We start from the raw sequence: 26279 nt of genomic DNA on the forward strand, positions 1-26279 counted from the left end.
CCTTTAAAATCCCTCCTGGCCAGAGGAAAAATCCTCTCACCTGTAAAGGGTTAAGAAGCCAAAGGTAACCTCGCTAGCACCTGACCAAAATGACCAATGAGGAGACAAGATACTTTCAAAAGCTGGGAAGAGGGGGAAAAACAAAGGGTCTGTGTCTGTCTGTGTGATGCTTTTGCCGGGGATAGAACAGGAATGGAGTCTTAGAACTTAAAAAGAAAAGGAGTACTTGTGGCACCTTAGAGACTAACCGATTTATTTGAGCATGAGCTTTCGTGAGCTACAGCTCACTTCATCAGATGCATACTGTGGAAAGTGTAGAAGAAGCATGTGTGTATAAAAAGATCTTCTACACTTTCCACAGTATGCATCTGATGAAGTGAGCTGTAGCTCACGAAAGCTCATGCTCAAATAAATCGGTTAGTCTCTAAGGTGCCACAAGTACTCCTTTTCTTTTTGCGAATACAGACTAACACGGCTGCTACTCTGAAACCTATCTTAGAACTTAGTAAGTAATCTAGCTAGGTATGTGTTAGATTATAATTTCTTTAAATGGCTGAGAAAATAGCTGTGCTGAATAGAATGAATATTCCTGTCTGTGTGTCTTTTTTGTAACTTAAGGTTTTGCCTAGAGGGATTCTCTATGTTTTGAATCTAATTACCCTGTAAGGTATTTACCATCCTGATTTTACAGAGGTGATTCTTTTTTACTTCTATTAGAAGTCTTCTTGTAAGGAAACTGAATGCTTTTTCATTGTTCTAAGATCCCAGGGTTTGGGTCTGTGGTCACCTGTAAAAATCCTCACCAATTTGCACAGGTGACCATTGACAGGTTGGGGCCCCACAAATTCTAATGCCAGCCTCAGTTGCTTTGTGCATTAAGCAAGTTTTCTCCCCTCCCCCCCCCCCCTTTTTTTTTTTAAAAGTAGGCCCATGTTTTGCTGACTCTGCACTGGGGGCAACTGTTTTGAGGGAGGAGGTGCCATTTTGTTACATAATCATGGTTCAGGGTAGAGACCCACACTCCAACACAGTCAAATGATTGCTATCCTAAGCGTGTTTAAAAATCTGCTCTTGGACTGCACCCATGTATGCCACTTCCTAGAGTGGGGGTCATTTTAGCTACAGGACTCTAAAAATCAGGGAAGATCATGAAGATATGTTGGCATATCAGCTCTGATACATTCAGTCATTACCTGACAAAGCATGACATCCTCTTGAAGCCAATGGACTTCCATGTGCTTTCTCTGAAGGGTTGGGCCTTACAGTTCGATTAAATATCATTTGTGTGTGTGCTTTTCCCCCCAGCGGTGTAGCAGAATGGAACTGAATGCCGTGGAGTCATTAAAGGAGACTACACTCCATGTTCATACATGCACATGATCCAGAGGCAGATATGGAAACTGTTGCAATTCACTGTGGTTGCCACATGATGGCCCCAGGCAGTACCTAAATATTCCATGGACAGGCTTGTCAGCTGAAAACTATTGGAGACTCACGGTGCAAGACGCAGGAGTTCTGTACCACCACAGATGCTTTCACCTTTCCACACCTTCTCAGTTTCTGTCCCTGGTAGATGTATAAGTTTTACAAAACATGGATTGTCAGAGACTATTACTGAAGTAGCTAGCTAGACTGCTAAGTTTTTATAAAAAGTCATCACAGTTAATAGTAGACTGTGTAATTCTGTGCTACTGAAACCCACCAGGTATCTTGCCCCAGAGCTGCACCTGTTACATAAGCAGTTAACAAATCAATGCCCACAATTTCTACACCGTCTCCAAAAGCTAGAATTGCTTGTTTGATTTCACCAGATACCACAATTCTGCAGTCGCAGAAAGAGGGTGGCAGTGAGCCACTGTTTGGTCACCTCTTACACTACACAGAGGCCCGAAACATGACCTCAGAGCCACAGGCCTGATTTTTCCCTCAAATATCAGACACAAAGGTGAAACTTTGAGAAGTTATAAGCCACTGACAAATGACCCTTTATAATGGAAATACTGAGGCAGCTGTAACTATTGGCATCTCTAAGTGTTCTCTGCGTAGCAAAATAATGCAAGAGAGACCTCAAACTCCTCAGAAGAGCAGAAATTGCCAAGTTTTAATAGTTCTGGTTTGATTTGTGCTATTATTATTATTATTACAGTACAGCACTGTGTGCACTAGGCGCTGCATGTAGGGTAGATCTAGGAAGACACACGGATATTGTCCCTAACAGCTTACACCCTGGATTGGTTATTCTGGGTCCAGGGGCGGGACTAGGCATGCCCTATGCTCTCCTCCGCAGCTGGTGCTGGTTGCCTTGAGAAAGGAGCAAGGAGAATCTGGGGCTTTCTATTATCTGCCTCCTGCTATCTCCACCAGCTTGTAGCACCTGTGATGGATTTCCTAGTTAGAAGTGATTGTCTTTCTGCACTCCACAGCTGATTTTAAGAACAGCCTCTTTTACAGCACCTGCCTTAAGTGCAGCATTTCTGGTAAGCAGAGACCCAGCCCGTTCCTACTGTGGAACCTTTATTGTATAAATAGAGGATGGATATTCTTATTACATGTATAAAAAGTCAATATGCAGTTTGAGTGAATGCTGCTCGGGGACGGTTTATTTCTTTGACACATTGTTCCATCTAAGGGAAGTCTTCACCCTCCCGGGAAAGGTATCCACATGAGCAGGAAATGTCAGGAAATCTGCAGAGAAAAAACAATGATTAAATTAGTGAGAACAGCAAATGTGCTATGCTTACAACATATGGTCTAAATCAGGGTTTCTCAACCTGTGGGTTGGGCCCCAAAATTGGGTCGCCAGAATGTTTCAAAAGGTCACATGGCAGCTCCTGTGGCTCCTGTCCCACAAGGCTGGCTGGGCTCGCCTCCCTGTTCCAGGCACTGCAGCCTCTGGGGTCCCAGCGCCACTCAGGTTTGGCCCAACTGTCATGACGAGGGGAGTATGGGTAGGCCAAATTTGAGTGAGTGGCACTGCAACCCATGAGCCAGGTCACTACTCCACTCACACAAAAGTTGGTCCAGTCAGGGGAGCGGGGCCAAACCTGAGTGGTGCTACAACTCCGGAGTTTGCAATGCCCAGACGCAAGAGCCAAGCCCAGTCAGCCCCACAGCACAGAAGCTGCCAATGTGGGATGAGTGCCGGGCAGGATCCACCTGAAACCACCTCAGGGAAGGGTCAGAACCAGGGCAGGGCAAGAGGGGCAGCTGCCCAGGGCTGGCTTAGGCCAGTAATGCCAGGTGGGGCTCGGTGGGGTCAACCCCACGCAGCAGGGCTCAGGGATGGCACACCAAATCCACCCCCAATGAACCTCAACAGACCACCAGGCTGTCTGGGTTGGGGGGGGGGGGGACGACAAATATCTGGGGAGGCACGTGACCTCCTAACACGTCACCTCTGGTAGGGGGCGTAAATATGCTTGCTTGCCCTGGGCACTAAAATGCCTAGTTACAGCTCTGCCCCAGTCCCTCCACCCTCAGAATATTTACTGGGTTGTGACAGGCCATAAACATTTACAAATGCGTGCTGAGCCCAAATAGATTGAGAACCACTGTTCTAAATTAGCTTTCCCATGTGGAAAGCCATGGCCAAACACAAAGCTCTGCAGCCTTAACACTATGTGGATTGCACAAAGCGGTGTGGAGAAAGTGAATAGGGAAGTGTTATTTACCCCTTCACGTAACACAAGTACCAGGCGTCACCCAATGAACTTAATAGACAGCAGGTTTAACACTAACATTTGGAAGTACTTTTCACACAACACACTGTCAACCTGTGGAACTCATTGCCAGGGGAGGTTGTGAAGGCTAAAAGGATAACTACGTTCAAAAAAAGAATTAAAATCAGTTCATGGAGGATAGGTCCATCAATGGCCATTAGCCAAGATGGTCAGGGACGCAACCCCATGCTCTGAGTGTCCCTAAGCCCCTGACTGCCAGAAGCTGGCACTAGAAAATGGGATGGATCACTCAGTAACTACTACCCTGTTCTGTTCTCTGAAGCACCTGGCACCAGCCACTGTCAGAAGACAGGATACTGGGCTAGAGGGACCATTGGTCTGACCTAGTATGGCCATTCCGATGTTCTTATGTTAGAACATCCTTTGGGTTGGAGGGTTCTTTCCGCTGCCACCATTCCCCATGTAAACAAAGAAGAAATTGATCCTCCAGTTCATGAGTGTCCCAATAGCTGTGAGGAGATCCTGAGGATTTGGGGCCATCTTTGGATAGCCAAGGTATTCTTGTGGAGGCCCATCTCCTCAGTACTCCCTGGACCTCCCCATGCTTCATGGCTCTCTCAGAGGGTAACATCAGGGAAGGGCTCCACATGAAACCGGACACCAGGCAGGAGCAGGGATGCAACTACTTTGGTTCAGCCTCTCTCTCTCTCCAGCAGAATTTTTATTACTTGTTAAACATGCAAAACATTCTCACTGCTGTACAGTGCCAAGTGGAGGACCTGCTCCCTGCTCCAGTGTTCACAGTCTAAGATGACAGGCAATATAAATGAGAAAACGCATCAGGACCAAATTATGCCTTTTGGGGGGAAAATCTCCAACACTGGTGGGTATAACTTTTGTGCCAAGAATGCTTCGGGCCCGAATTCTACTGGGCAGGCCAGCGACGGCACACAGGCAGGGCAGGTTTTGCTGCTGTTGTAAAAGTAGCGGAGTGCTACTGACCATAGTCTGAACACTAGCTAATGGAGGGTCAGGGTATAGCCCTGAGGCAGGAAACCATGTTCCCTTGCAAATTCAGGCCACAGTGACAGCCAGACTTTCCCACACCTCCCTAGTGCTGGGTCCCAGTGGCTTGAATGGTGGGAGAGGACTCCTGAACACTTCTCCTCCCACATATACACCAGCCCTGGATATTTATTTTTGAAACCTTATCACTAGCCTAGTAGAATTTTAATAAAACAGTCACTGAAACATGATAGAGAAAGAGAATAGTTCTTCCCTATCTTTCTAGTTCATAAATTAGTGCTTCCCAGACGCCAAATCAAAGGACGATACACGGAAGAAATTCAAAACATTTTCCTCTGTATCTTCCTGTCTCAGCTAACAATGATCCTCCCTGTGGTGCATGGCGTGATGCTGCCATGCTGTTGACTGGAGTCTCCCTGTCTGCTACAGTGACAGCTGCCATTTTGGTGTTTAGATTCACATGCAGAATCATACTGAATGAATGTGTCTCATGGAAACTTTTCTATCTGCCCTTTGCTGTTTTCCTTAGGCCTTGTCTACAGCTTGCACCAGTTTAGTTGATCAGGTTTAGTTAAATCATTGCAAACTCCTGTGCGGGAATTCTTATTTCGGTTTAAGAATAGAATGTATTTCCATTTGCCTTAAACCTGTTCCTAATCAGCTTGGGCCAAACTGCAATAAGTCTGGTTTAAACTGAAATAGGAGTGTCTATGGAGCCTTGTGCACCAGTTAACTAAGTCAGTTTAAAATCACAGCTGAAGCTGCACCTAAAGTGGTGAAGCAACTTGGCATATGGACAACCACTGCATTCTCACAACTTATTCTTAGGGCCATATTCTGCCACCAGCTTTTATGCATAACTCCCATTCACCCAAGAAGGAGTTTTGGAAGAAGAATAATGGTGACAGGACTTGGGCCCAAATTGCTAACACTTTTAAAAATCGAAATTGATTTCTTACGTGGGGTGAAGCTTAATTTAAAAATGCAACAGGAGTTCTGCTAATAACAACACTTTGTAAATGTAAAGAAGTAAAGCGCTATGGAAGTCATATTATCCCCATTTTACTGATACAGAAACTAAGGCACAGAGCAAGACAGTGACTTGTCCAAAGTCACATAGCGAACAAGTGGCAGAGCAGAGAATAGCACCCCTGCCTCTTGATCCCCCCTGCAGTCTAGTGATTAGAGCAGAAGACAACACTCTTCTTGGTACCACATCCCAGATGGTGTACATTATACTGGCACGACTATACTTCTCCATGCTATGGGCGCTATCAGATGCTGAGCGTGCTCAGCTCTCTCTCAAGCCAGTCAGAGGCAAGGGTATGCAACACCTTTAAGCACCGAGCACTGCTCACAGCTCCCAAAATGGGGCCCATTTATACCAGTAAAGTGCATAGCCTGTTGTATAGTGAAACTTGCATGATATATCCACCTCGGAGAACTCCTTGCGATATGGTTTTGCTCTTCCAGCTAAAGCACTTTCATCCTGTAACATACCTAAACTATGTGAGAGATTTGAGTTTTCTTTAAAGTCTTAGATTTTTTTTAAAAGGTCAGAAGGGACCATTAGCTCATCCAGTTACCCCTGTGTTGAGCCCAATTTAAACTTGTCTTCTGGTGCTCAGATCCCACAGGCGCTGAGCATGGTCTAAAAGCTTACGTAGATACATAGCAGAAAGAGAATCTCGTACAAAGATCTCTTAAAGGTCATGCACAACAATGTGACTTTTCTGGTGATCATTGTGTCAGGGGTAGAGGATTGAATCACTTAGCATACATGCATATGCTGAAGTACCACAGGAAATATTTTTGTTTGACGATAGGATAAGTGGTGATGAGCAAGATAACACTTGAATCCAGCTAGATCAGAACCAAAACATCATAATGAGCTATAACAGTATACTGCCCTCCTGCTGTTATCACACACCAGTTGAGCCAGTAATTCTATACCTTGTAAGATTCTTCAATCTTCCTTCTTCTCTGCTTCCTTTTTCAGCTTTGCCTCATGTTCTTTTTTCATTTTTTGTTCAAGTTTTTTACTCTGGTATAGTTTTGCTCCAGCAAATGCCAAGCAAAGAATTAATGTTTTAGCTGCCAAAATGTACATCAGCAGTGGAAAATTCTCCAAAGCCTGAAATAGAAAACAATATATTTCAACAGAGTTTCTACAACATTTGAGCAACTGTGACATTTAAAGCACATCTACGGCATACTATACACCTTCCCTATGGAAGCTGTATTATTCAAGACTTTGTTCATGCTATGGCAATGCAGTGCATGCTTTCTTCCCATGGGAAATCTCCGGCCATCTGGATCAGAGTTCAGGTGCAGACTGAAAAATATTTCCCTCAATTCATCTCAATTTGTAAATGAATTCGCTTTGCCCGTATTCACACCTCCTTCTAGGTTTGCTTTTCCGTGAATTAGTTTACGGGCAAGATGGTTTGCTTAAAGGCCAAATTTTAAGTGAATGTTGCAAGAGATTTGTGGAAAGCAAACTTTGAGTGGTAATTGTGAGGATTCACCTGATTCCTACCCTCGTCTCAGACATTAGGCATGATCAAAGTTGCTTTCCTGGGTACTGCTGAAGATTTTTGGCCTTCCTAGAAGTTTATGTACTCAGTTTTGCCATTGACTTCAATGGAGTCAGGAATTCACCCCAGGTTTCTGAAGAATCATCAGCCGGAAAAGGGGGATTACGATGGATGATAACTCTAGAACCGTTAAATATCAAAACTCCTCCTGGCACTGCATTGCTTGAGTTACACAACAGCCCAAATGTGCTCCTCTTACAGCCTCTTACATGGCAGCCTGCTAGCCATGCTGATGACCATCTTACCTGGACCTGACATCAGGTAGCTACAGAATAATATCAAAGATGAGCTCATCAAGCAATGGTAATACTGGCTCTAGACCAAGATCTTTATGTACTGGTTTGTTGCAATTGCAGGATGGAAACAAAACAAGGAATTGCACAAGGTATTCATGTACGAGACCAAAAGAGCCGGAGCTGAGTCAAGAATTGTAGCTTAGGAGCTGTAAGCCAATGACTGATGAATCACAGACACCATCTTACTCTGAAATAAAGACACTGTCTTGGATGGTGACCAGACCCCACTAATACTGGGGGTTTGCAAGGGCTGTAATTGGCTCTTGTTCACTCAAAGCCATGATCTTGAAGGCATGTAGCAGTGGCTGCCAGGCTCTGTGTAACATCGATCTATAAAGGTGATCTGTTGAGACAGTCATCCAGACACAAGGAGATGTGTATTCCTTTCTCTCAAGGGGGAGGAGAGGGGAAGGAGGGAGGGAGGAATGACTATGGTTTTTGTGAATATCTGTGCAGACGTCAAAGTCCAAAAAGGGAGTGCTGCATATTGAAAAAAAGCATGTCATCCATTCAGGGCACAGAAATACACCATGTGACTGGGTGCAGAGACCAGATAACCAGAATTCATTCCATCTCTGGCCCACACAGAGCTCCAGGGAGGGGCCATAAAAGCAGCTGATCCAGAAACAGGAAGTTGTAGGTTCCCTGGGATAAGGCTGTTTTTGTCGCCCAGGGATGGGTAATAAATGCTGATCTGTGGAATCCCTGTGTTCCATACAGATTTTTTTTGGTTAACTGCTTTTCTGTGAGTAAAATACAGAGTTCTGCATGGAAAAAAAAAATCCAACTGGCTCATCCCCAATTTTTGTGTTGAGTTGCTTCCCCAGGTTGCAGTGACCTCTGTGTCCAGCGAAAAGAGCTCAGACATTTCATAATGAATATTTCACAATGTGCTGCTTGTGAATAAGCTTCAGGCCACACATCAGTCACAAAAGCTATCTGGCCAATCATTCTGAGTAATGCCTGAATCTGAGAAAACAGATCTGTTTGCAGACAATTTGCACACAGAAAAACTTGCAGAATAAACTGATGAAGTGAACTGTAGCTCACGAAAGCTTATACTCTAATAAATTTGTTAGTCTCTAAGGTGCCACAAGTACTCCTTTTCTTTTTGCAAATACAGACTAACACAGCTGCTACTCTGAAACCTGTCAATAAACTATTTGTTATTCATTCTTAACCAAGCTCTAGTCACCCTCACAAATTAATGAGGTGATAAATATCCATTACAGTGTGGTGTGAAGGGTTCGCTGGGGTCCTGCCTACACTGAAAAAGCTGAGAATGGTTGTTAGCTATGCGTGCTGAACTTAATTGCAAGTGCAGACAAAGGGAAACTATGTTCCGCACCCTTTAGTAATCTGTACCTTATTCCCTGATAACCAGAAACTTCTTCGCTTAAACTCTGTACCATTTCTTTTATTTTAACATTATTGTAATAAAATTATTAAAATTACCCACGTTCTCAGTAAATGGGTAGTTTTTCTAATGTAAGCAGGGCATAGGTGGGTGGGAGGATCTCTGCTCAATTCAGGATAGAAGATATTTGCTAATGTCTCTGATATTGACCAATATTAAATTCTTCAGAGGAAACCAAACCAAGGCCAGGATCCTGCAAAGGTTATGCATATGCTCAGTTTTAAGCACACATTTGCACTTCTGAGGCCTAATTTTTGTTAATATTCATCCATATGACTTAGCGTTACCAATTCCCACAATTTTATCATGAGGCTCGCACTAGTTGGTGTTTTACTTAAAGCGTCAGCTCCTGGAATCAGGTCTCAGCTGTCATTTAGAACGTTCTAGCCGTCATGGCTGCAGAAGACAACTTGAAAAAGTGACCCCCTAAAAGCTCAAAAGCCGGAAAGCAAATAAGACCCCACATTTATTTATATACTAAATCTCATGGGGGAGGTTTTGTGGCCTGACTCATGATTTTGAATGTTTGGGGTTCGTGATGCTACACAAACTTTTCCACATTATAAAGATTTGATACTATAAGAGATGTGTGTGGAAAATCTAAGTGCAAAAACTGCATAACAAAGAACTTGAAAACACACTGGCAGAGGATCGGGCAACGCGTAATGGAGCTTTCAGTATCAGAAATGCACTGTAGATGCTAGAATTTCGCCGCATGCTGTTTCAAAGAGCCAGCTGGCCTAATTCCCCACCTGAAAGCAGTGCAAAGTAACTTGATAGTCAAACCTTTCACTTACTACAACTATTAGTATGCTGTAACTCAGTTTCGCCAATATTAGAATACATAATGCAAATAAAACCCCCTATGTTATCACTCCATTACAGTTGTCAATTTAAAATATAGATATCAGGAAATGCTCAAGTTTAAGAGTGCTGATTTGTCCACATTGCACAGACTTTATACAAAATTATACTAGATCCATCTACAGCTGCAGCCCATGGTCCTAATTTTGCAAAGAACTTCATCACAATTTGTAGGGGTTGTGCTGTCTTTCAACCATATCTATGTAATCTCAGGAAGGACAGCTACAAGACTTGTTGGTAGCACTGCTGCTTTGATTAATATCATTTACACATGAAAACTGTTAGTACACAAGGTGGCAGGGAGTATCTATATGCGTGTGTGGAGCTATCCCTGTATCAGTTCATAAGCCAAAGTCATTCATTGTGTAACCTGTTGCACCAGGAATGAATGGAGTAACACCAGAGATGAGAAAATACTCCCTGCCCCATTGAATTTATAGCCCAGGTATTGGAAAAGACTCATAAGATAGACAAAATGGACAAACATGGTGGGGTGGATGGGAATATGGGGCAAGCAAACAGAACTGAGTGGAAAAATTTAAGTCCCAGCTGACCTATTACCTAGCCAATGCTAATCAGGAGTGACTGGTAGGCATCACAGCAGGGGTAGGTTTTAAGGAGGAATTTAAAAGAGGATAAGTTACAGCTTTACAAATAAAAGAAAAGGAGTACTTGTGGCATCTTAGAGACTAACAAATTTATTTGAGCATGAGTGATCAGGTAAGATGAGCTATTACCAGCAGGAGAGCGGGGTGGGTTGGGGGAGGAACCTTTTGTCGTGATAATCAAGGTGGGCCATTTCCAGCAGTTGACAAGAACATCTGAGGAACAGTCGGGGGGCGGGAGGATAAACATGGGGAAATAGTTTTACATTGTGTAATGACCCATCCACTCCCAGTCTTTATTCAAGCCTAAGTTAATTGTATCCAGTTTGCAAATTAATTCCAATTCAGCGGTCTCTCGTTGGAGTCTGTTTCTGAAGTTTTTTTTGTTGAAGAATTGCCACTTTTAGGTCTTTTAATTGAGTGACCAAAGAGATTGAAGTGTTCTCCGACTGGTTTTTGAATGTTATAATTCTTGACGTCTGATTTGTGTCCATTTATTCTTTTACGTAGAGACTGTCCGGTTTGGCCAATGTACATGGCAGAGGGGCATTGCTGGCACATGATGGCATATATCACATTGGTAGATGTGCAGGTGAACGAGCCTCTGATAGTGTGGCTGATGTGATTAGGCCCTATGATGGTGTCCCCTGAATAGATATGTGGACACAGTTGGCAACGGGCTTTGTTGCAAGGATAGGTTCCTGGGTTAGTGGTTCTGTTGTGTGGTTGCTGGTGAGTTATGTCGATGAGGAGTCTCCAAGCCAAATAAAACTATAAGATTTATTGGAGCTGCTTTCCCCCGCCCCTATGTTACTCAAATGAAGGTAAGAATAGAATAAAGTAAATGACAACTCTCTGGTAGCTCATTATTCCTGAAAGAGCAGAGCACTGTACACCTGCTAAGGGGGGTTAGGATGCTCTTATGCATATCTCTAGGTGTACTAGCAAAGCCAATATTCTCATATGCCCCAAATGCCAGTTGGCTATAACCTCAGGTGATTTCTTACTTCCCATCCAGACAGGACCAAAATACCAAGAAGCTGCTCGTGCATTTAATTAAAACCTTCCCCAACTCAAGAAAGTCATTGTGTCTGGTGTGCTGCTGACTAAGTGGTACATCTGTACCAGGGATACCACACAGCAACATGGGGATGAATGGTATAGACAACACAGCAACTGCGCTACAGCATTGAAAGGGGACTAGACAGAAAGGAAGATAAGCAGAGCCAAATGCCATGTGGAGTGTGTGTATGGAGAAGCAAGACAGCGTCTGCCTATAGTACTCTGAGGCCCACAGCAAAGTCCTCACTCATAGGCACACAGCAAAGCCAACTTGCAAGGCACTGAATATATATGGTAGGATATATATTATTAAGTCTCCAGATTCCATGGGGAGAGAGCTGCAGTTAATCCCCTTAAACCTGAACATGGCGTTTACTCCAAACAAAGACACACACTCCGACACAACATCCCCAGCTCTAGCTTAACACGCTCCTCTTTAACATCCCCACCCCAGGCTTTAACAACAAAAGTCTCCTCACCCGCCAATTAAATTCCACCATCTTGGATCTCTGACGATGTCACGGATCGCACCACAGTCTAAGCCCAGCAACGTTTGTCAGATTTATAAGAAACTGGTGGAGGCGGAGTCATCTGAGGAAATAAAAATAAAGAAAGAAATGAGCCAATCTCTCTGCATTTGACACGTCCTTGCTGCGCATCTCTGACAAGCACACCGAGCCTACTGCTACGATACTCTCAGAACGTTCAGTAACCACCTCGCAGGGAGCAGATTATTTTGTAGCCGGTTGAGTGACACGCACAACGGCCATTGGGAGCCTTACACAGAGCTGAAGGTTGACAGGCCTGGAACAGGTGTCATGTGTTTGTATGGTGGAGGCCCAGCCCTTCCAGACACAGCAAATCCCTGCAGCTGTTCAACTATAAATGCAATGCTGGCTCATTTGAGAAGCATGACATGTGTGCAAATGGAGTATCCCCATGAGGTGTTTTAGGAAAACAAGCCCACCAAAACCAAGGCTGTGGTTTTAATCCCACAGGCCCTGCTCAGAGCTTGAATCCCCAGTGCTACGATTGCTCTTGTTTTTAGCATCATCTGGGGGAAGTGAAAATATGCTTCTGGATTTTGAAAAAAACACTGTACATAAGTCCTCCTACGACAAACACAATAAAACAGCTGAAAGTCAAACTCACTGTCAGTGATCCCCTAGGGCGCTTGCTGTAGCTTCTGGCACTGAGATCTCCAGCTGAGCCTCAAGTGGCCATAAGGCAGCTGCATACAGATGAGATTCTGCACATGTTCTACCTGTCCCTGAGCTGTTTCCCTATGTGTGCCCCATGTTTACATAACAGACTCACTGTGTGATCTGCAGAATGGGGACCACATCTTAGCCACTTGCAGTTATGGTGGGCTTATTGCTATTGTTCGTATAGCTCTGCTTTTCTGATCCTCCTCTGAGTAAGATAGAAGAGTCAAGTGAGTGGTCTTAAGGCTCTTGCAGCACTTAACTATCTCACCATGGGCAGGAAGCTGTGTGCCCATAAGACAGACCCCAGACTGCCTGCAGTACAGCTCAGGCTCTTGGGGAAAATGCGTTTGTTTGCTATGTCTGAGCCCTTCTTTCATTCACTTTTGATCAGGAAATGCAGTTTTAATTAGGCCCAATATCTGAGGAGCGTAACTCGTACAAAGTGGCACAAAAGCATAACCTACCTACAGGAAAGCATTTGGAATGGTGCAAATGGCTCAATGAATCCATGCGTGAAAAGGAAGGAAGAGAATGGCCCCTTGAACTTGGTCTATCCTGTGTGCATGAGCTGATGAGCTACTTTCCTCTCATAAAGAAAAGGAGTACTTGTGGCACCTTAGAGACTAACAAATTTATTTGAGCATAAGCTTTCGTGAGCTACAGCTCACTTCATCTGATGCATGCATGCTGTAGCTCACGAAAGCTTATGCTCAAATAAATTGGTTAGTCTCTAAGGTGCCACAAGTCCTCCTTTTTTTTTGCGGATACAGACTAACACGGCTGCTACTCTGAAACCTTTCTTCTCATAGCGTCTTCAATCATAGAGAAGTACTCATTCCTTGGGCACTGAATGGACTAGCCTGTCTGTGACTATCTATAAGCCTTATGGGAACTGACATTTGTGGCATTCTCTTCATAACTTCTACTTTTGCCAAAGCATTATAGCAGGTGTGATCTAACAAGCCACTAGTGGTTTACTTCCTGCAAAAAGGAATATTAAGCAGATATTTACTTCAAAATTGTAATGACCTTGAGATTGATCAGCCCTTGGGATCTTTATCCCTTGGGATACTAGGTCTTGATACTGAAATCAGTTGTGGGAGCAGAATTCTCAATACATGGTTTGGATTCAAACCTGGGTGACTCAATTTTTAGGCACCTATAGGATTGAGGCGCCTACAGGGAGGTATCCAGCTCTGAAAGTGTTGGCCAGAATCCTTTTAATCAGACAGATCTCCATCATGACCATGAATTGCTTTAAGTATAACAGCTCAATTTTAGAATGTTCCTGAAAAAATATTCTGAAGAGGGGATGTGTTTAGAGGTTCAAAACCTGTAGTCACCTCTAATGAGTCAATCAGGAAGCAAAGATTTGGTTATCACTGGCTATTGAGGGAATTAGTTTTTCTTTTGGTGTTTCGGGGGGATGGTGGTTGGAGGGGAGGAGATTGGTGAATTATCAGATTATGCCACATAATGCTTTTGTAATGCATAAAGTCTATAGAGATGTAGGCCTGATTCTCCACACACTGGTGTAAATGAGGGGTAACTCCACTGAAGTCATAAATAGGGTAAGTGGGAATAAAATCAGGCCCTTTTTTGTGTACTGTGGGATTTTAATTAAGAATCAGAACTCTCTGTGAGAGCTCCTACCTCCTTCCATCTCTCCTACTTACAGTATCAGCTTTACTCACTGTTGTGAACTGGCTTGAAAGCCACCTTTATATATCAGTGTTGCATACCCACGCTCTGATGTCCCCAACATCCAGTAGCCCCACTTAATCCTGCTTTAGACCTCTTGGGTTCTCCTGCTTCCTCATCTTGACCCAGGCCTGGTAAATCTTGGCAGAAGAAAAAAGCCTGGATGTGTATGTATGAAAGGCAGGATTGATTCTTCATAGTTTAATAGAAACATTTATTAGCATTGACATCACTGGTTTAAAAACAAAAAAGCTCACATATTGTACTCTCAAGGTTATGCTATCTTAAAGGGAGGCAGGCAAATAAACAATCCGAAGTTTCATGTTTGCTTTTTCAAAGGCAGATAAGGCAAAAATAGGAGTTTAAAAACATCTACACTCGGCTGTTATTTGTTCCCCTGAAAATGTATATTCTCTTAATAAATACAAGGGTAATGGAAAGGAGACCCAGCTCAGTGCAAAGGAGGTCACCTTCACTTGCCGTCACGACTTCCAAGGAGATCTTGTGGTTAAGTCACGTGAGCGACTGAGTGACAGGTGACCTGAGCTCTACTCTGAGCATAGGCACAGACTTCCAGGGCTCAATTCACCACTGACTTGCACATCGCATAGTCATCTACCCCGCGCAAATGTGCGTAAAATGACCACCACCATAGTAGCACCTCACAATCTTTAACATGTTTATCCTCACAACACCTCTGTAAGGCAGAGCAGTGCCATTATCCTGATTTTATGGATGGGGAAACTGAGGCACAATGACTCGAAGTAGAAAGCAGGGAAGTGAACCCAGGACTCTCAAGGCCTAGGCTGCTGTTTTAACCACTGGATCATCCTTCTTCTCTACCTCTGCTCCCAAACCATAATCCCCCACTCACTCAGTCTTGCATCAGCTGTGCACAGCTGTAAGTGACTAGACACAGTGCAAGGTAGTGGGGAATGAGGCCCCTTATGCGATGTTGGCTGGAAAACTCCTGTGGCCTACTGATACCTTTGTTTACCGAGCAGTGAAACGGGGCTCATAATACTGTTCTACCTGGCAGGGGTGTTGTGAGCCTTAATTAACGTGTATAAAGCGCTATGAGATGAAAGGCAGCATACAAGGGCAAAATAGAATTTATTTGATTGCACCTACAGTAAGGTGATGGCAGACTCTAACCTGCGCTAAAAGAATGTGTATCCTCCTTCCATTTGGACAGAAACCACGTTTTCTTCTGCCGACCATCTCTCCCCATCTTGCTGATCTCACTGGCTTCCCCTCGTTCACATATTTAAAGAGACCATCGATACATGTTACAGCATGCCATTACGCAGAGAAACAATCACAGGGCTTCACTTGCTGATGCTACACTGTGTGTCAGGCTGGGCTCTCTGAGAATGGGACCAAGATACCCCAGCGTGGCTCTACAAAGCCAGACCAAAAGCCGGTGTGTGACACGGCAGAAGAGAATCTGACCCTGGACTGCCACTCCCACAATTCTTCAAAACCCAACAGCACATGTGATACAGGATGAAATCATTCAGGGCCAGGCAGATCCAGATACTTTTATAGCTCAAACATAGTGGCCCAGATTCTACTATAGGCTATGCTGGCATATGTCAAAAGTCGCTCAACTGAGGCCAGCGAAGTTACTCTGGGTTCAAACCGGTGTAGCTGAGAGCAGTGAGTTAAATGAATAACAAAAATATACAATACCACCGAGTTCTTCATACCTGGAGTTGTAGAGAGCAGATGTATTAACAGCCCCTCCAACAGAGCCTCACATACTCCATACTCTGGAAATTAAACATGGAGCAAAGGGAAATTTAAAGGGACAGTGTCAGATTTAAAATCATATTACAAATGCCTGCAGCACCTCAGATTGTTAACCCCCAGGTCCAAGCACACCACTTTAGTCACATGCCAGACTGCTTTTAGATCAGAGGAGTTTCTGCAATGCCACCACCACCGCTGCACTCACTACCAGCCAACCATCATACTGCTGCTGCTTCTTCCACCTGCATGCCTCCCTCTTAACACCCCCTAATATCCATTCCTTCCCACTTGCCTTGCACCCCTCGGCACCCTGCCTGGCTTTCCTGCTGCCAGTTACCAGCTACCCACCACGTCCCAGTGCTTGTCCCCTACCCATCCACTGCTTGATTGTGCTGCCTTCCCCTGCATTGTTACTTGGGCCCTGCTACCTCTGCTCCCCCCCCAACTCTTCACCCCCAAACAAGTCACTTCCCAATGGAAGTCCTCTCCCAGCTGTCACCTACACTGTACCTGAACTGCACACACAGCTCAGGAAACGGAAATAATTTTTTCAACACAGTAATTTTCACTCTCTTTCTGCTATTCATTTACTTCACTCAGCTGAGACAGAGAAACTAAACATAAGTGAAATCGACTAGCCCAGTGCCAATTTTATTTTCAGGTTCTCATACCCAAAAGCTCTGCATCAGTGCTTGGGTTCCAGTACTCCAGGGGATGCTCACATGCAATCAAATATGTTTTTATTGAATTTGAAAGTCATATCAAACCACTTTAATGAGCGGGGGTGGGGTTCCTTACAAAATGTGGGGCTCAAAATGTCCAACAAGTGTCCAATAAAGTTGCTGAGATGGATTGGGGAAATGGACATAGCCCAGAAAAAGACAGAGAGCCTAATTTTGAACTGCCTTGCACATGCATGTAAGGTGTTTCTATTCTGAACTGAAAGCAATGCCAACACAAGATGCAAACCAACAGGGAATCAGGCCCAGAAACGCAACTTTATCTGAAACTCACTTTGTTTAAAGTTTGCATTTTGTGCTGAAAGTCTAGCTCTTACAGATACCCCTAGATCACGGATTAATTTTAAAAATAAGACCTCCCCAAAGAGAACAAACGGATACAGTACCTTGCAGCAGGCAACCATTACACACAGAGGGGAAGTGGAAACAAACTACAAATACCAGAAGTCTTACAGCTGGCAAACTACAGCTCCCACCATGCCACAGTGCTATCTAGCTGTTAACCCTTTTTTCCGCTCTACCTCCATAAAACAAACGTGCACAGCGCACGTTTTGGCACACTTAACACCATGTATATTATTAACAGTGGTAATGTGGAATTTGTCCTTTTAGAATGACACCTGGTAGAACATGTGGAGAGCTTGTTCTACAGGTGTTGAAAAGAAGAAATCCAGAGTTAAAGTACCCACAACATCCCACATTCATAGGTGCCTATGCACCGTCTGTGTAAGGTAGATACATGCTTTTGACACAAACTGTGCTAGCTGACCTTTAAACCCTATACACTATGGCAGTTTGACCATTAGCTGCAGACAATCTTAACTAAGATCTGCTTTGGAACTAACCTGTACCTGGTAGTTCAGGTTGAAGTGCTATACCCATCTCATCACCTTATCTGTCCCTGAAACACAAGACAAGGAACCCCTCTCCCTCCCTCCCCCAAACGGTGATCTAGATACTTCTATGGTCCCCACCACTTTTATGTCTGAGGACCTCTTACTCATTAACAGACATCATCCTTACAAACACCCCTCCAAGGTAGGGAAGTGCTATTCCCACTTTATACGTGGGGAACTGAAGCATAGGACAGATTAATTTGCCCAAGCTCACAAAGGAAGACTGTGGGTGAGCAGGGAACAGAACCAAGTTTTCTGAATCCTAGTCTAGAGTTCTAGCTGCTTGATCATCTCTCCTAGCCTTGGGCTAATGGGAGCCAGAGAGAGTCACCCAATTATGCACTGCCTGTTTTCTGTTCTAACAAGGTCCTAAGATACCATGACAAGGAACTCAGGAAACCAGGAAATGTGGGCAGTTTGCTTCTTTTTAAAGAATGTTTTCAAAGAATTGCTCTGATACAATTTTATACATGTTATTGGTTTAAGTAAATGGGGGCCAGATGCTTAGCAAGTGTAAATCGGCACAACTCCAATGAAGTCAATACAGCTGAGGAGCAATAAAGCTAAAGTCACCTTACAGTAGCTGAGGATCTGACCCAGATAGTGCATTTGTCCCTCCATGTTTGAAGAGTTCATGCAACGTCTCTGCAAGGCAGATAATGTCTATAGTTTCAATGTACAACCTAAATGAATTACATGCAAAAAAACCGCAACACTCCTTCGGTTTGAATAGCAAATGGTGTTGGTTTGCCATGTAGCCCTACATGACATATTATGTCTTATTTATATTTATATATTATTATTATTTTCAATACATGATTTTCAACCTGACAGCATTCCTTGGATAGCACAAGTATTGTCTTTCTAGTTCACCCCTGCTGGACTCTGATGTATTTTTGTTATTCCAAACACACATAGCTGCTCACTGTAAAATGGCAGCTAAATGGAAACAGAAGACCTTAAGCAAAGTAACCTGGATAGAAACAGAACAGGACTTTCTAGTGATGGAAAAATTAATGCCTAAACTGTGAATTTCTCAAGAGATTTTCATGTCCTGTGGTTATCCTTTTCCATGTGTGTGCAATGAAACCATGCTCAGCTCACAGACCAAAGCACTGGCAAAAGTTTAGGGACAAATTCTGCTCACAGTCTCACCTATGTAAATCAGTGAAGTACATGAAGTTACTGTGGCCTTACACTGGTGTGCCTGAGCAGAATTTGATCCTAACTATTTTGTGTCTTAGTGTCACAGGCCATAGTAACGGGGACCTGTTGCTGCAGCACCTCAGGAGTCATGCAGAGAATGAACTGTGGTGCTGGGAGCTTCAATCCCCTCCTTGCTCCAAAGGGTAGTCATTTGCTTCTAGCTTTTACCAGCCGTAAATTATTATCCCCAACCTGGTGCCTCAGCTCCTCTCACTTCCCACCACCTACTTGGGGTGGGGAGAAAGAAACAGGCATGCAGTGCCCCACATCCCTGGCCACCCACACCCAATGCCCAGGTAGCCTATAACTCAGGTAGCGAAGAGGGTTCTGACCCTCCTGCCCAGGTGTGTGGTCTGGGTCAGAATCTAGCCCTTTAGAAATCGCGGAAAATTTTTTTACATGATATGACTAACATGGTGGGATGTACTGATCCAGTGTTTGTTGCCAGGAAAATCCTGGTGAAGCTTCAGGCTGCATAATTTATTTAGAGGAGGCTGCACAGGGAGCATTTTAAAGCCCACATTCTCAAGTGTATTTAGCTAAAAGTCTTTGAGGATCTGAGCCTAAGTCCCTCACTATGACCATATTATGTTCAGCACTGAAACCTTCTATGAAATAAAGGATCCATTCCATTAAAAATCATGTTTCAGAGTGACTTTAAAGGAGTCTTGCCCATGGCCTGCACTTCCCTGAGGTATTACATCTTGGGATATATGTTATTATGATGAATTTGGAACTGCTCTGTAGTAATTTATGAATACTGTATGTTGGCTTGGTTATTGAGATGTTTACTATATGACTATCCTGGGTGAACAGGGCTGCCAGGAAAAACAAGCAGGCAGGGAAACAGTGGTCACCCCTGCCACATAAATGTTGTTAAGAGGTAACGCCTAAACTATCAGCTGTGAAGGTTCTACCTCCTGGTACCAACTTACAAAACTGAGCAGGGCCAAAGCCATGAAACACAGGAGATAAAGAGGACCATAAATGTTTTTAAAGGGTCAAGAGATGAGGGAACCAGACAATTATGCAGGCACCCACTGGGGTGTCCAAAGAAGTTAGGTCTGACTAGTTTACCATCAGGACAGTGTAAAATTTTAGGACAGACAGACATGCATGAAAACTGTTGTTTTAAAATCCTTTTTTTTCTAAATGCATTGTTCCTACTAAATGCATTCTTGTGTAGTTTTCAGAAGGCTGTTTTGTCACTGAATCCCATGGGTAACAAACTCGCAAAGGGAAGACCTGTAGGTGCTGAAACTAATGAAGTTTGGATGCCTAACTTGAGACATGTAGGGACTGAGTTTTCAAAGTACTTAGCATTCTGTAGCACTTTATATGTTCAAAGCAGAGCTCCCATTGACTTCAGGTGGAGCTGTGAGCATTCTGCACTTCTGCACATCTGTCCTCAGGGTTTCAAGCCTGGCAGCCAAAAATGAGGAACACACATTTAATGCCCACTTGTGAAAAGTTTGGTTTAAGTAGCCCAGCATGAGGGGCAGGCCCTGCTGCACACAACAGCCTCACCCACTACACAACCCTAATTCATCCCAGAGCAGGTCCATTCTGTGCACTGAATGAAGCAGGGGTCATGTGGAAAAAATAGTATGTGATTATGTAATTAAAGACTGTATCATAACACATACACACTTGGAGCTGAATTAATGTTGCTCAGGCAATCTGAATTCTGGTATTTCCTAACTTCTGGGTGCTTGACTTTGCAGCCTTCACATTCGTTTCATGTACTATTTTTAATGTATTTTCCTATTGTTTTTATAAAACAAATTGAGGAACCAGAAATCCCATCATGGTAGAATCATATTGACCCTCACATCACTCATCAGCAAGGTTGGGACATTTAGATCCACACAAGAGCCCTCGACCACTTGAGCTAATGGAATAACTGGTAGCACTAATAGAGTGTTATATTCTGTGCGGTCCAGCCATTAGCAGGATAGCTATTTGCTGATGGCAGAGAAATGTAGAGACTCTGGACTCCTGGGTTCTATTCCAAGCTCTGGAGGGCAATGCGTTATAGTGATTACAAACCCAGATATGCGCCTGTGCCCTCAGCCTGTTTCTGTCCCTCTCTGCTCCTATCCATCCCAACACCACCGTATCTCCCTCTCTCATTGCTCCCATCCACCCACCCACCCAGTTCCTGCCCTTCTCCTATTCACCCGATTGCTCCTGGTCCCCATTTCAGCTCGTGCCTCCTCCCTGTCTACTCCTATCCATCTGCACCCAGCTCCCACCCCCTTTTCCTATGTGCCTTAATGATAGGTGGTGCTACCAGCTCCACCTATAGTTATTGTTTGAGCACCAGCCTGGTGAGGATTTACTAACATAGGAGAAGACGTAGTCTCTGCCTCGAGAAACCTGTTCACATTGAGCAGAAACCCACCCACCTATCCCCTCCCATGCAGGAAGAAAACCTAAAAAGTGCCCCTGTGTGCAGGGGTGAAAGTGAGCCGGTAGGGGCCGGTACTGCGTACCAGTAAGAACCCGCACCGGCCCATACCCAGCCCACAGTAAAGCATTGCCGCAGCAGCCCTTTAATGTCCCTGCCCCTTTTGCTTCCCCTGTCGGCGGCCCTGCTGGTAGGGTCCGTACCGGCAGGGCCACCGAGGGGGGGGAAGGGGCAGCAATGTTAAAGCACTGCCGCGGCAAAGGACCCTGCAGCGCTTGAATGTTGCTGCCCCTTTTGGCCGCCGACGGGCGGGGGGGGGGGGGGGGCAAAGGGAGTAGCTGCCCTGGGGCCAGCGATTTAAAAGGGCCTGGGGCTCCGGATGCCGCAGCGGGCGCCGGAGCCCTGGGCCCTTTAAATCAACACGGGAGCCCTGGGTGGCGCGGGCCAGCCGGACTGGAAGGGTTGGCTGGGGGACGCTAACCCCCCCAGCCCCGGGCCTTCCACCCGAGGCCCCACCCCTTCCGGGGGCCAGAGCCACCCCGTACCAGTAAGTGGCCTCAGTTACTTTCACCCCTGCCTGTGTGTCTGGCAGGAGTACGGTCCGATGCGTGGGATCCTTACACCACTCCATGTGTGAACACACGCACGCACACACACACATGACCTCACTGGTTCTCAGGGTCCTGACTGCCACATACAACATTGAAAAGTGGGTATAACGCAGGTCTCCCATCTCCCAGCCTTCTCCACTGGACAATAAAAAAGAGGAGGGATTAACTAAGACAACTAACTAAGGAAGAATGTGTTATACATTTTAGAGAGTATCAGGCTTTATGAGAAAGATTTGGTTCTCCAAAGACTTCAGGCACAAAGGTGGAACCGCAGAAGGTGGGTGGTGCCCAGTGCAGATAACCCGCAGGTGCTTAAAGGATGAGGTTGGAGTTCTGTAGCATTAAAACTGGACTCTTTGAGGTATTGTATTTTAAATGTTTGTCTTGGATATGGAAGAATATCAAATTGAGAGCTAATGGGAATTTGCATTGTAAAATCAATGTTATTCATGCTGAATGGATGGAGGGTTAGGTTATCTCCTATGGCTAGCACCATATAATATTGTTCAGACAGTTTACGTGTAGATTTATTTTACAAGATTTTATTATATTGTAAGAGATGAGCTCCAGCTACCCTGTTTGGATTGTGATCCGGATTTTGAGCACCTTGAAGTTCCCATGTCTTCAGATCTGGGGATTTGGTTTTGTCCATTATTTCGATTTGGGATATTCAGAGTCAGATCCACATCCAGATTTTAAATCTGCCCATAGTTTGGGGGCAATTTTTGTTAGGTGTTTTCATGCCTCTCTAGTGTCAAGCAGAATAGAAAATCAAACTAGAGTATGAATACTTCTCTTTCTCGGATGGCCGACTAAGTAGCCTCACCCAAAAATCTCACAGTGAAGCAGTAGATTTAATTTCTCTGGAACAATCTATACCTAGACATCTCTGGCTATTTATCAGACAATATGATGGCAATTCAGAATCCTAGTGAAAACAGTACATTACATACATGGCTTTATGGTTTGTTTGCCTTGATCTCCAAGAAATCAAGGCAATCTAGGGGTTGTTTTCTCCCTTACACTGATGTTTTCATGGATCGTACACTTCAAGTTGTCTTGATTCAGAATCTGGCTCTTATATTTTTCACCCCAATCATCAACAATGTACTGGTGATACGGGTCATTAGAGTGCTCTCTCCTCTTTGACTTCACTGTGCTCACTAGGATAGCCACAATAATGAAGGAGAACATTCCAATCATTACAATGAGGTACAAGATAACGTAATCAAAGTTTTCTGCATCAACTGTCGCTTGCAGTGCATCTTGTTCCGCTGTCATGTTCCGGCGCCAGTTATTCATGTAGTTAAGAAATGTGTTTTTGAAAACATCTTCCAATATCTGGGTGAAGTTTTGTAAATCCACCATATTTTCAGTGCACTGCCATTGAAAACAAATATATAGATATTTTTAATTCTGTACTATAACAACTGCAGGCTCAATTCCCTCAGCTAGCATAAAATTTAGTGCCAGTTTAAACCAGCTGAGGATCTGGTCCCAAGTGTCTGCATTTTACCATGTGTTTAGGGGATCAAGTGGGTCTTTACTCAGTTTTTAGTTAAGTTCTGTTTCAGTCTGTACTCCGGCAAATTGAAGAGCGTTGTCTAAGTTAGGACTCAGTAAAAGCTGAGTAAGACCCTTAGGATTTGGCTCAGTAGGAATGGTCAAATTCTGCATTGACTAGCAGCCAGGACAGTGCCATTCAAATCAATGGGGCTACACAAGGTATATCAACACAGAATTCAGCCATCCATTACTTGTTTCATCTAAAAAAATGAAAATCTGGCATGCCCATACGCAACACACACAAATGCATTTGTAAGAGCATAATATCCAAATATGTAGGCCTCCCCCGCCAAAGTGCTAGCTGAGTGCCAGGCAGAATGAGGGACAGGAGGAAGGAATCCTGCTCTTCAGGCAGGTGTTGCTGCAGAGCTCTTACCCAGAGACTACTGATGCACAGTGCCTGCAGTACCCGCTGTGGCCTTTGCACCCCCAGGTGGGGTGGGGGGAGAATGGGAAGAGTGTGAAGTAGCAGATTCTGCAGTCCCAACCCAGAATATGTGCCCCCACCTGTCCCATTCTTGCTGCTGGAACATCTGGAAATACAGCCCCTTACACAGCCCCCTCCAAATTTTGCCCTTGTTACATACTGGAACCACACCAGTTCCATGGCCAGAGGTCCCCCTCTAGCCAGGGGTAGGATTTGCCCATAGTTGTATATGTAATATTTGATGCTACTGCACAGTATGCCATGTTACTGCATTTCTCTGGGCGCACTGTGGTGTATCATGATTGCGGTGGGAATTGTAACTTTAGATTTTCTTTGTCTAAAAGCTCAAACAAAATGTTTATTTCCTAGGGTGTTTTTTTTTCTTGTTTAAAATAAAATAAAAAGCTGTGATTGGATCACAACTTCACAGATATTTAAGACATGAAGGGCAGGCCCACTATGATAATCTAGTCTGACCTCCTGCATAACACAGGCCTTTGAATTTCAACCAGTAATTCCTTCAGTGGATATTATTCTTTGCTACTGCATGCATAAAAACTATCAAGCCCAATAAGTTGTGTCTGAGCTAGAGTATCCAATTCAATCTCAATGTAAAGACTTAAAGTGATGCTGAATTTACCACATCCCTTGGTAAGCTGCTGCAATGAGGAATTATCCTCTCTGATCAGAATTTTCATCCTATTTCCAATGTGAATTCTTCTAACTTCATCGTCCTTGTTATCTTGGATCTTGTTAAGTCTTCATCTGCTCAATTAAATGGCCTACTATTATCACATATCTTTTCCTTGAATATGTGTGTGTGTGTGTGTGTGTGTGTGTGTGTGTGTGAACACACATATTCACACAACTGTGTAAGATTGAGGTGACCTAATTAATTTTCTGTGAAAATAAGTACAATTAAAAATTGTCATGAACATTCCATTTTGTTTATTATTTATGACTTCCTCTGGAAAAGATTTTTCTATTGGAAATGAAGAATTATAAAAGAAACTTACCTCTTCTGTGCCTTCGTGTAATGAAATTCACAGCAACAATTGAGATTTTAAAACTTTACTTGCTAATGTTACAATAATCTTGAAGGGAAGAGAAAAATCTTCAGTTTCAAGAAACTGGCAGCTTGGACTAAGCTATATACTGGACAGTGAAATAACCACATTGTACTCTAGATTCTATGTTTATAGTAAATGAAACGTTAAATCTAATCTTACTGGAAAGTTAAATATTGGCTGAAAACTAACATAATCTTAGTGGCTAACAGTGTACCATACCCTTTGAGTTTGTAACTACTGTAATACCATAAAGTTTAAAAGAACACCATGAAGGTTTTTAAGATTATAAATTGATATCACTTGTTCTGTATTGATCCATGATTCCACATTATAGGCAAAGGGTCAAGATGTGTTTTTCAAAAAATGAAAAAAAGGCCCCTTGAGTAACTTCAGCGTGATGTGCTGAATACTGCATAGAGACACAGTAAAAGACCTTTTCTGCACAGCTGGTGTACTGTCACCCGAAGAGTAGAATTTTCTATTTTCCTTCCTTTCCTCCTCAAGTCACGACTATAAGTACCTTCCCTCTCCCCACTTCCCCCCCCACCCCAATCCTTCCAGCTCTTACTCTTTTCAAACATCATTTTGGGGTGTATTAGCAGGAGAGTTGTAAGCAAGACATGAGAAATAATTCTTCCACTCTACTCCGTGCTGATAAGACCTCAACTGGAGTATTGTGTCCAGTTCTGGGTGCCACATTTCAGGAAAGATGTGGACAAATTGGAGAAAGTCCAGAGAAGAGCAACAAAAATTATTAAAGGTCTAGAAAACATGACCTATGAGGGAAGATTGAAAAAACTGGGTTTGTTTAGTCTGGAGAAGAGAAGACTGAGGAGGGATCTGATAACAGTTTTCAAGCACATAAAAGATTGTTACAAGGAGGAGGGAGAAAAATTGTTCTTGTTAACCTCTGATAATAGGACAAGAAGCAATGGGCTTAAATTGCAGCAATGGGCTTAAATTGCAGCAAGGTCAGTTTGGGTCAGACATTAAGAAAACTTCCTAACTGTCAGGGTAATTAAGCACTGAAATAAATTGCCTAGGGAGGTTGTGGAATCTCCATCATTGAAGATTTTTAAGAGCAGGTTAGACAAATACCCATCAGGGATAGTTTAGATAATATTTAGTCCTGCTTTGAATGCAGT

The 26279-nt window shown here is 43.8% G+C and overlaps 2 protein-coding genes across 7 annotated transcripts; both read right to left on the bottom strand.

Moving 5' to 3' along the window:
- Positions 1-2572: 2572 nt before the first annotated feature.
- Positions 2573-25220, bottom strand: SMIM11 (small integral membrane protein 11). Of its 6 annotated transcripts, XM_074946635.1 has the most exons (7): positions 25081-25220; positions 16166-16228; positions 15612-15710; positions 14498-14596; positions 12027-12138; positions 6660-6840; positions 2573-2685 (listed from the first exon to the last, which is right to left on the bottom strand). In XM_074946635.1, exons 5-6 carry the CDS (start codon positions 12045-12047, stop codon positions 6673-6675), a joined length of 189 nt encoding a protein of 62 aa, XP_074802736.1. In that variant the 5' UTR covers positions 12048-12138; positions 14498-14596; positions 15612-15710; positions 16166-16228; positions 25081-25220; the 3' UTR covers positions 2573-2685; positions 6660-6672. The 6 variants fall into 6 exon arrangements, with proteins under 6 accessions (XP_074802736.1, XP_074802746.1, XP_074802766.1 ...); XM_074946645.1 differs by lacking the exon at positions 15612-15710; XM_074946665.1 differs by lacking the exon at positions 14498-14596.
- Positions 22680-25220, bottom strand: KCNE2 (potassium voltage-gated channel subfamily E regulatory subunit 2). The gene is made up of 2 exons (XM_074946604.1): positions 25081-25220; positions 22680-23451 (listed from the first exon to the last, which is right to left on the bottom strand). Exon 2 carries the CDS (start codon positions 23437-23439, stop codon positions 23062-23064), a length of 378 nt encoding a protein of 125 aa, XP_074802705.1. The 5' UTR covers positions 23440-23451; positions 25081-25220; the 3' UTR covers positions 22680-23061.
- Positions 25221-26279: the final 1059 nt, after the last annotated feature.

Source organism: Natator depressus, chromosome 1 (genome assembly GCF_965152275.1).
Source record: "Natator depressus isolate rNatDep1 chromosome 1, rNatDep2.hap1, whole genome shotgun sequence".
Taxonomy (NCBI): Eukaryota; Metazoa; Chordata; order Testudines; family Cheloniidae; genus Natator; species Natator depressus.

Bases quoted from the DNA above. Each gene is read 5' to 3' on its own strand.
- SMIM11 (XM_074946626.1), bottom strand. From the start codon at position 12,047: ATGGTGGAATTTAATTGGCGG. The intron at 6,841-12,026 runs GTGAGGAGACTT...TTTCTATTTCAG, and splicing joins TGGTGGAATTTAATTGGCGG to GCTTTGGAGAATTTTCCACT.
- KCNE2 (XM_074946604.1), bottom strand. From the start codon at position 23,439: ATGGTGGATTTACAAAACTTCACCCAGATATTGGAAGATGTTTTCAAA.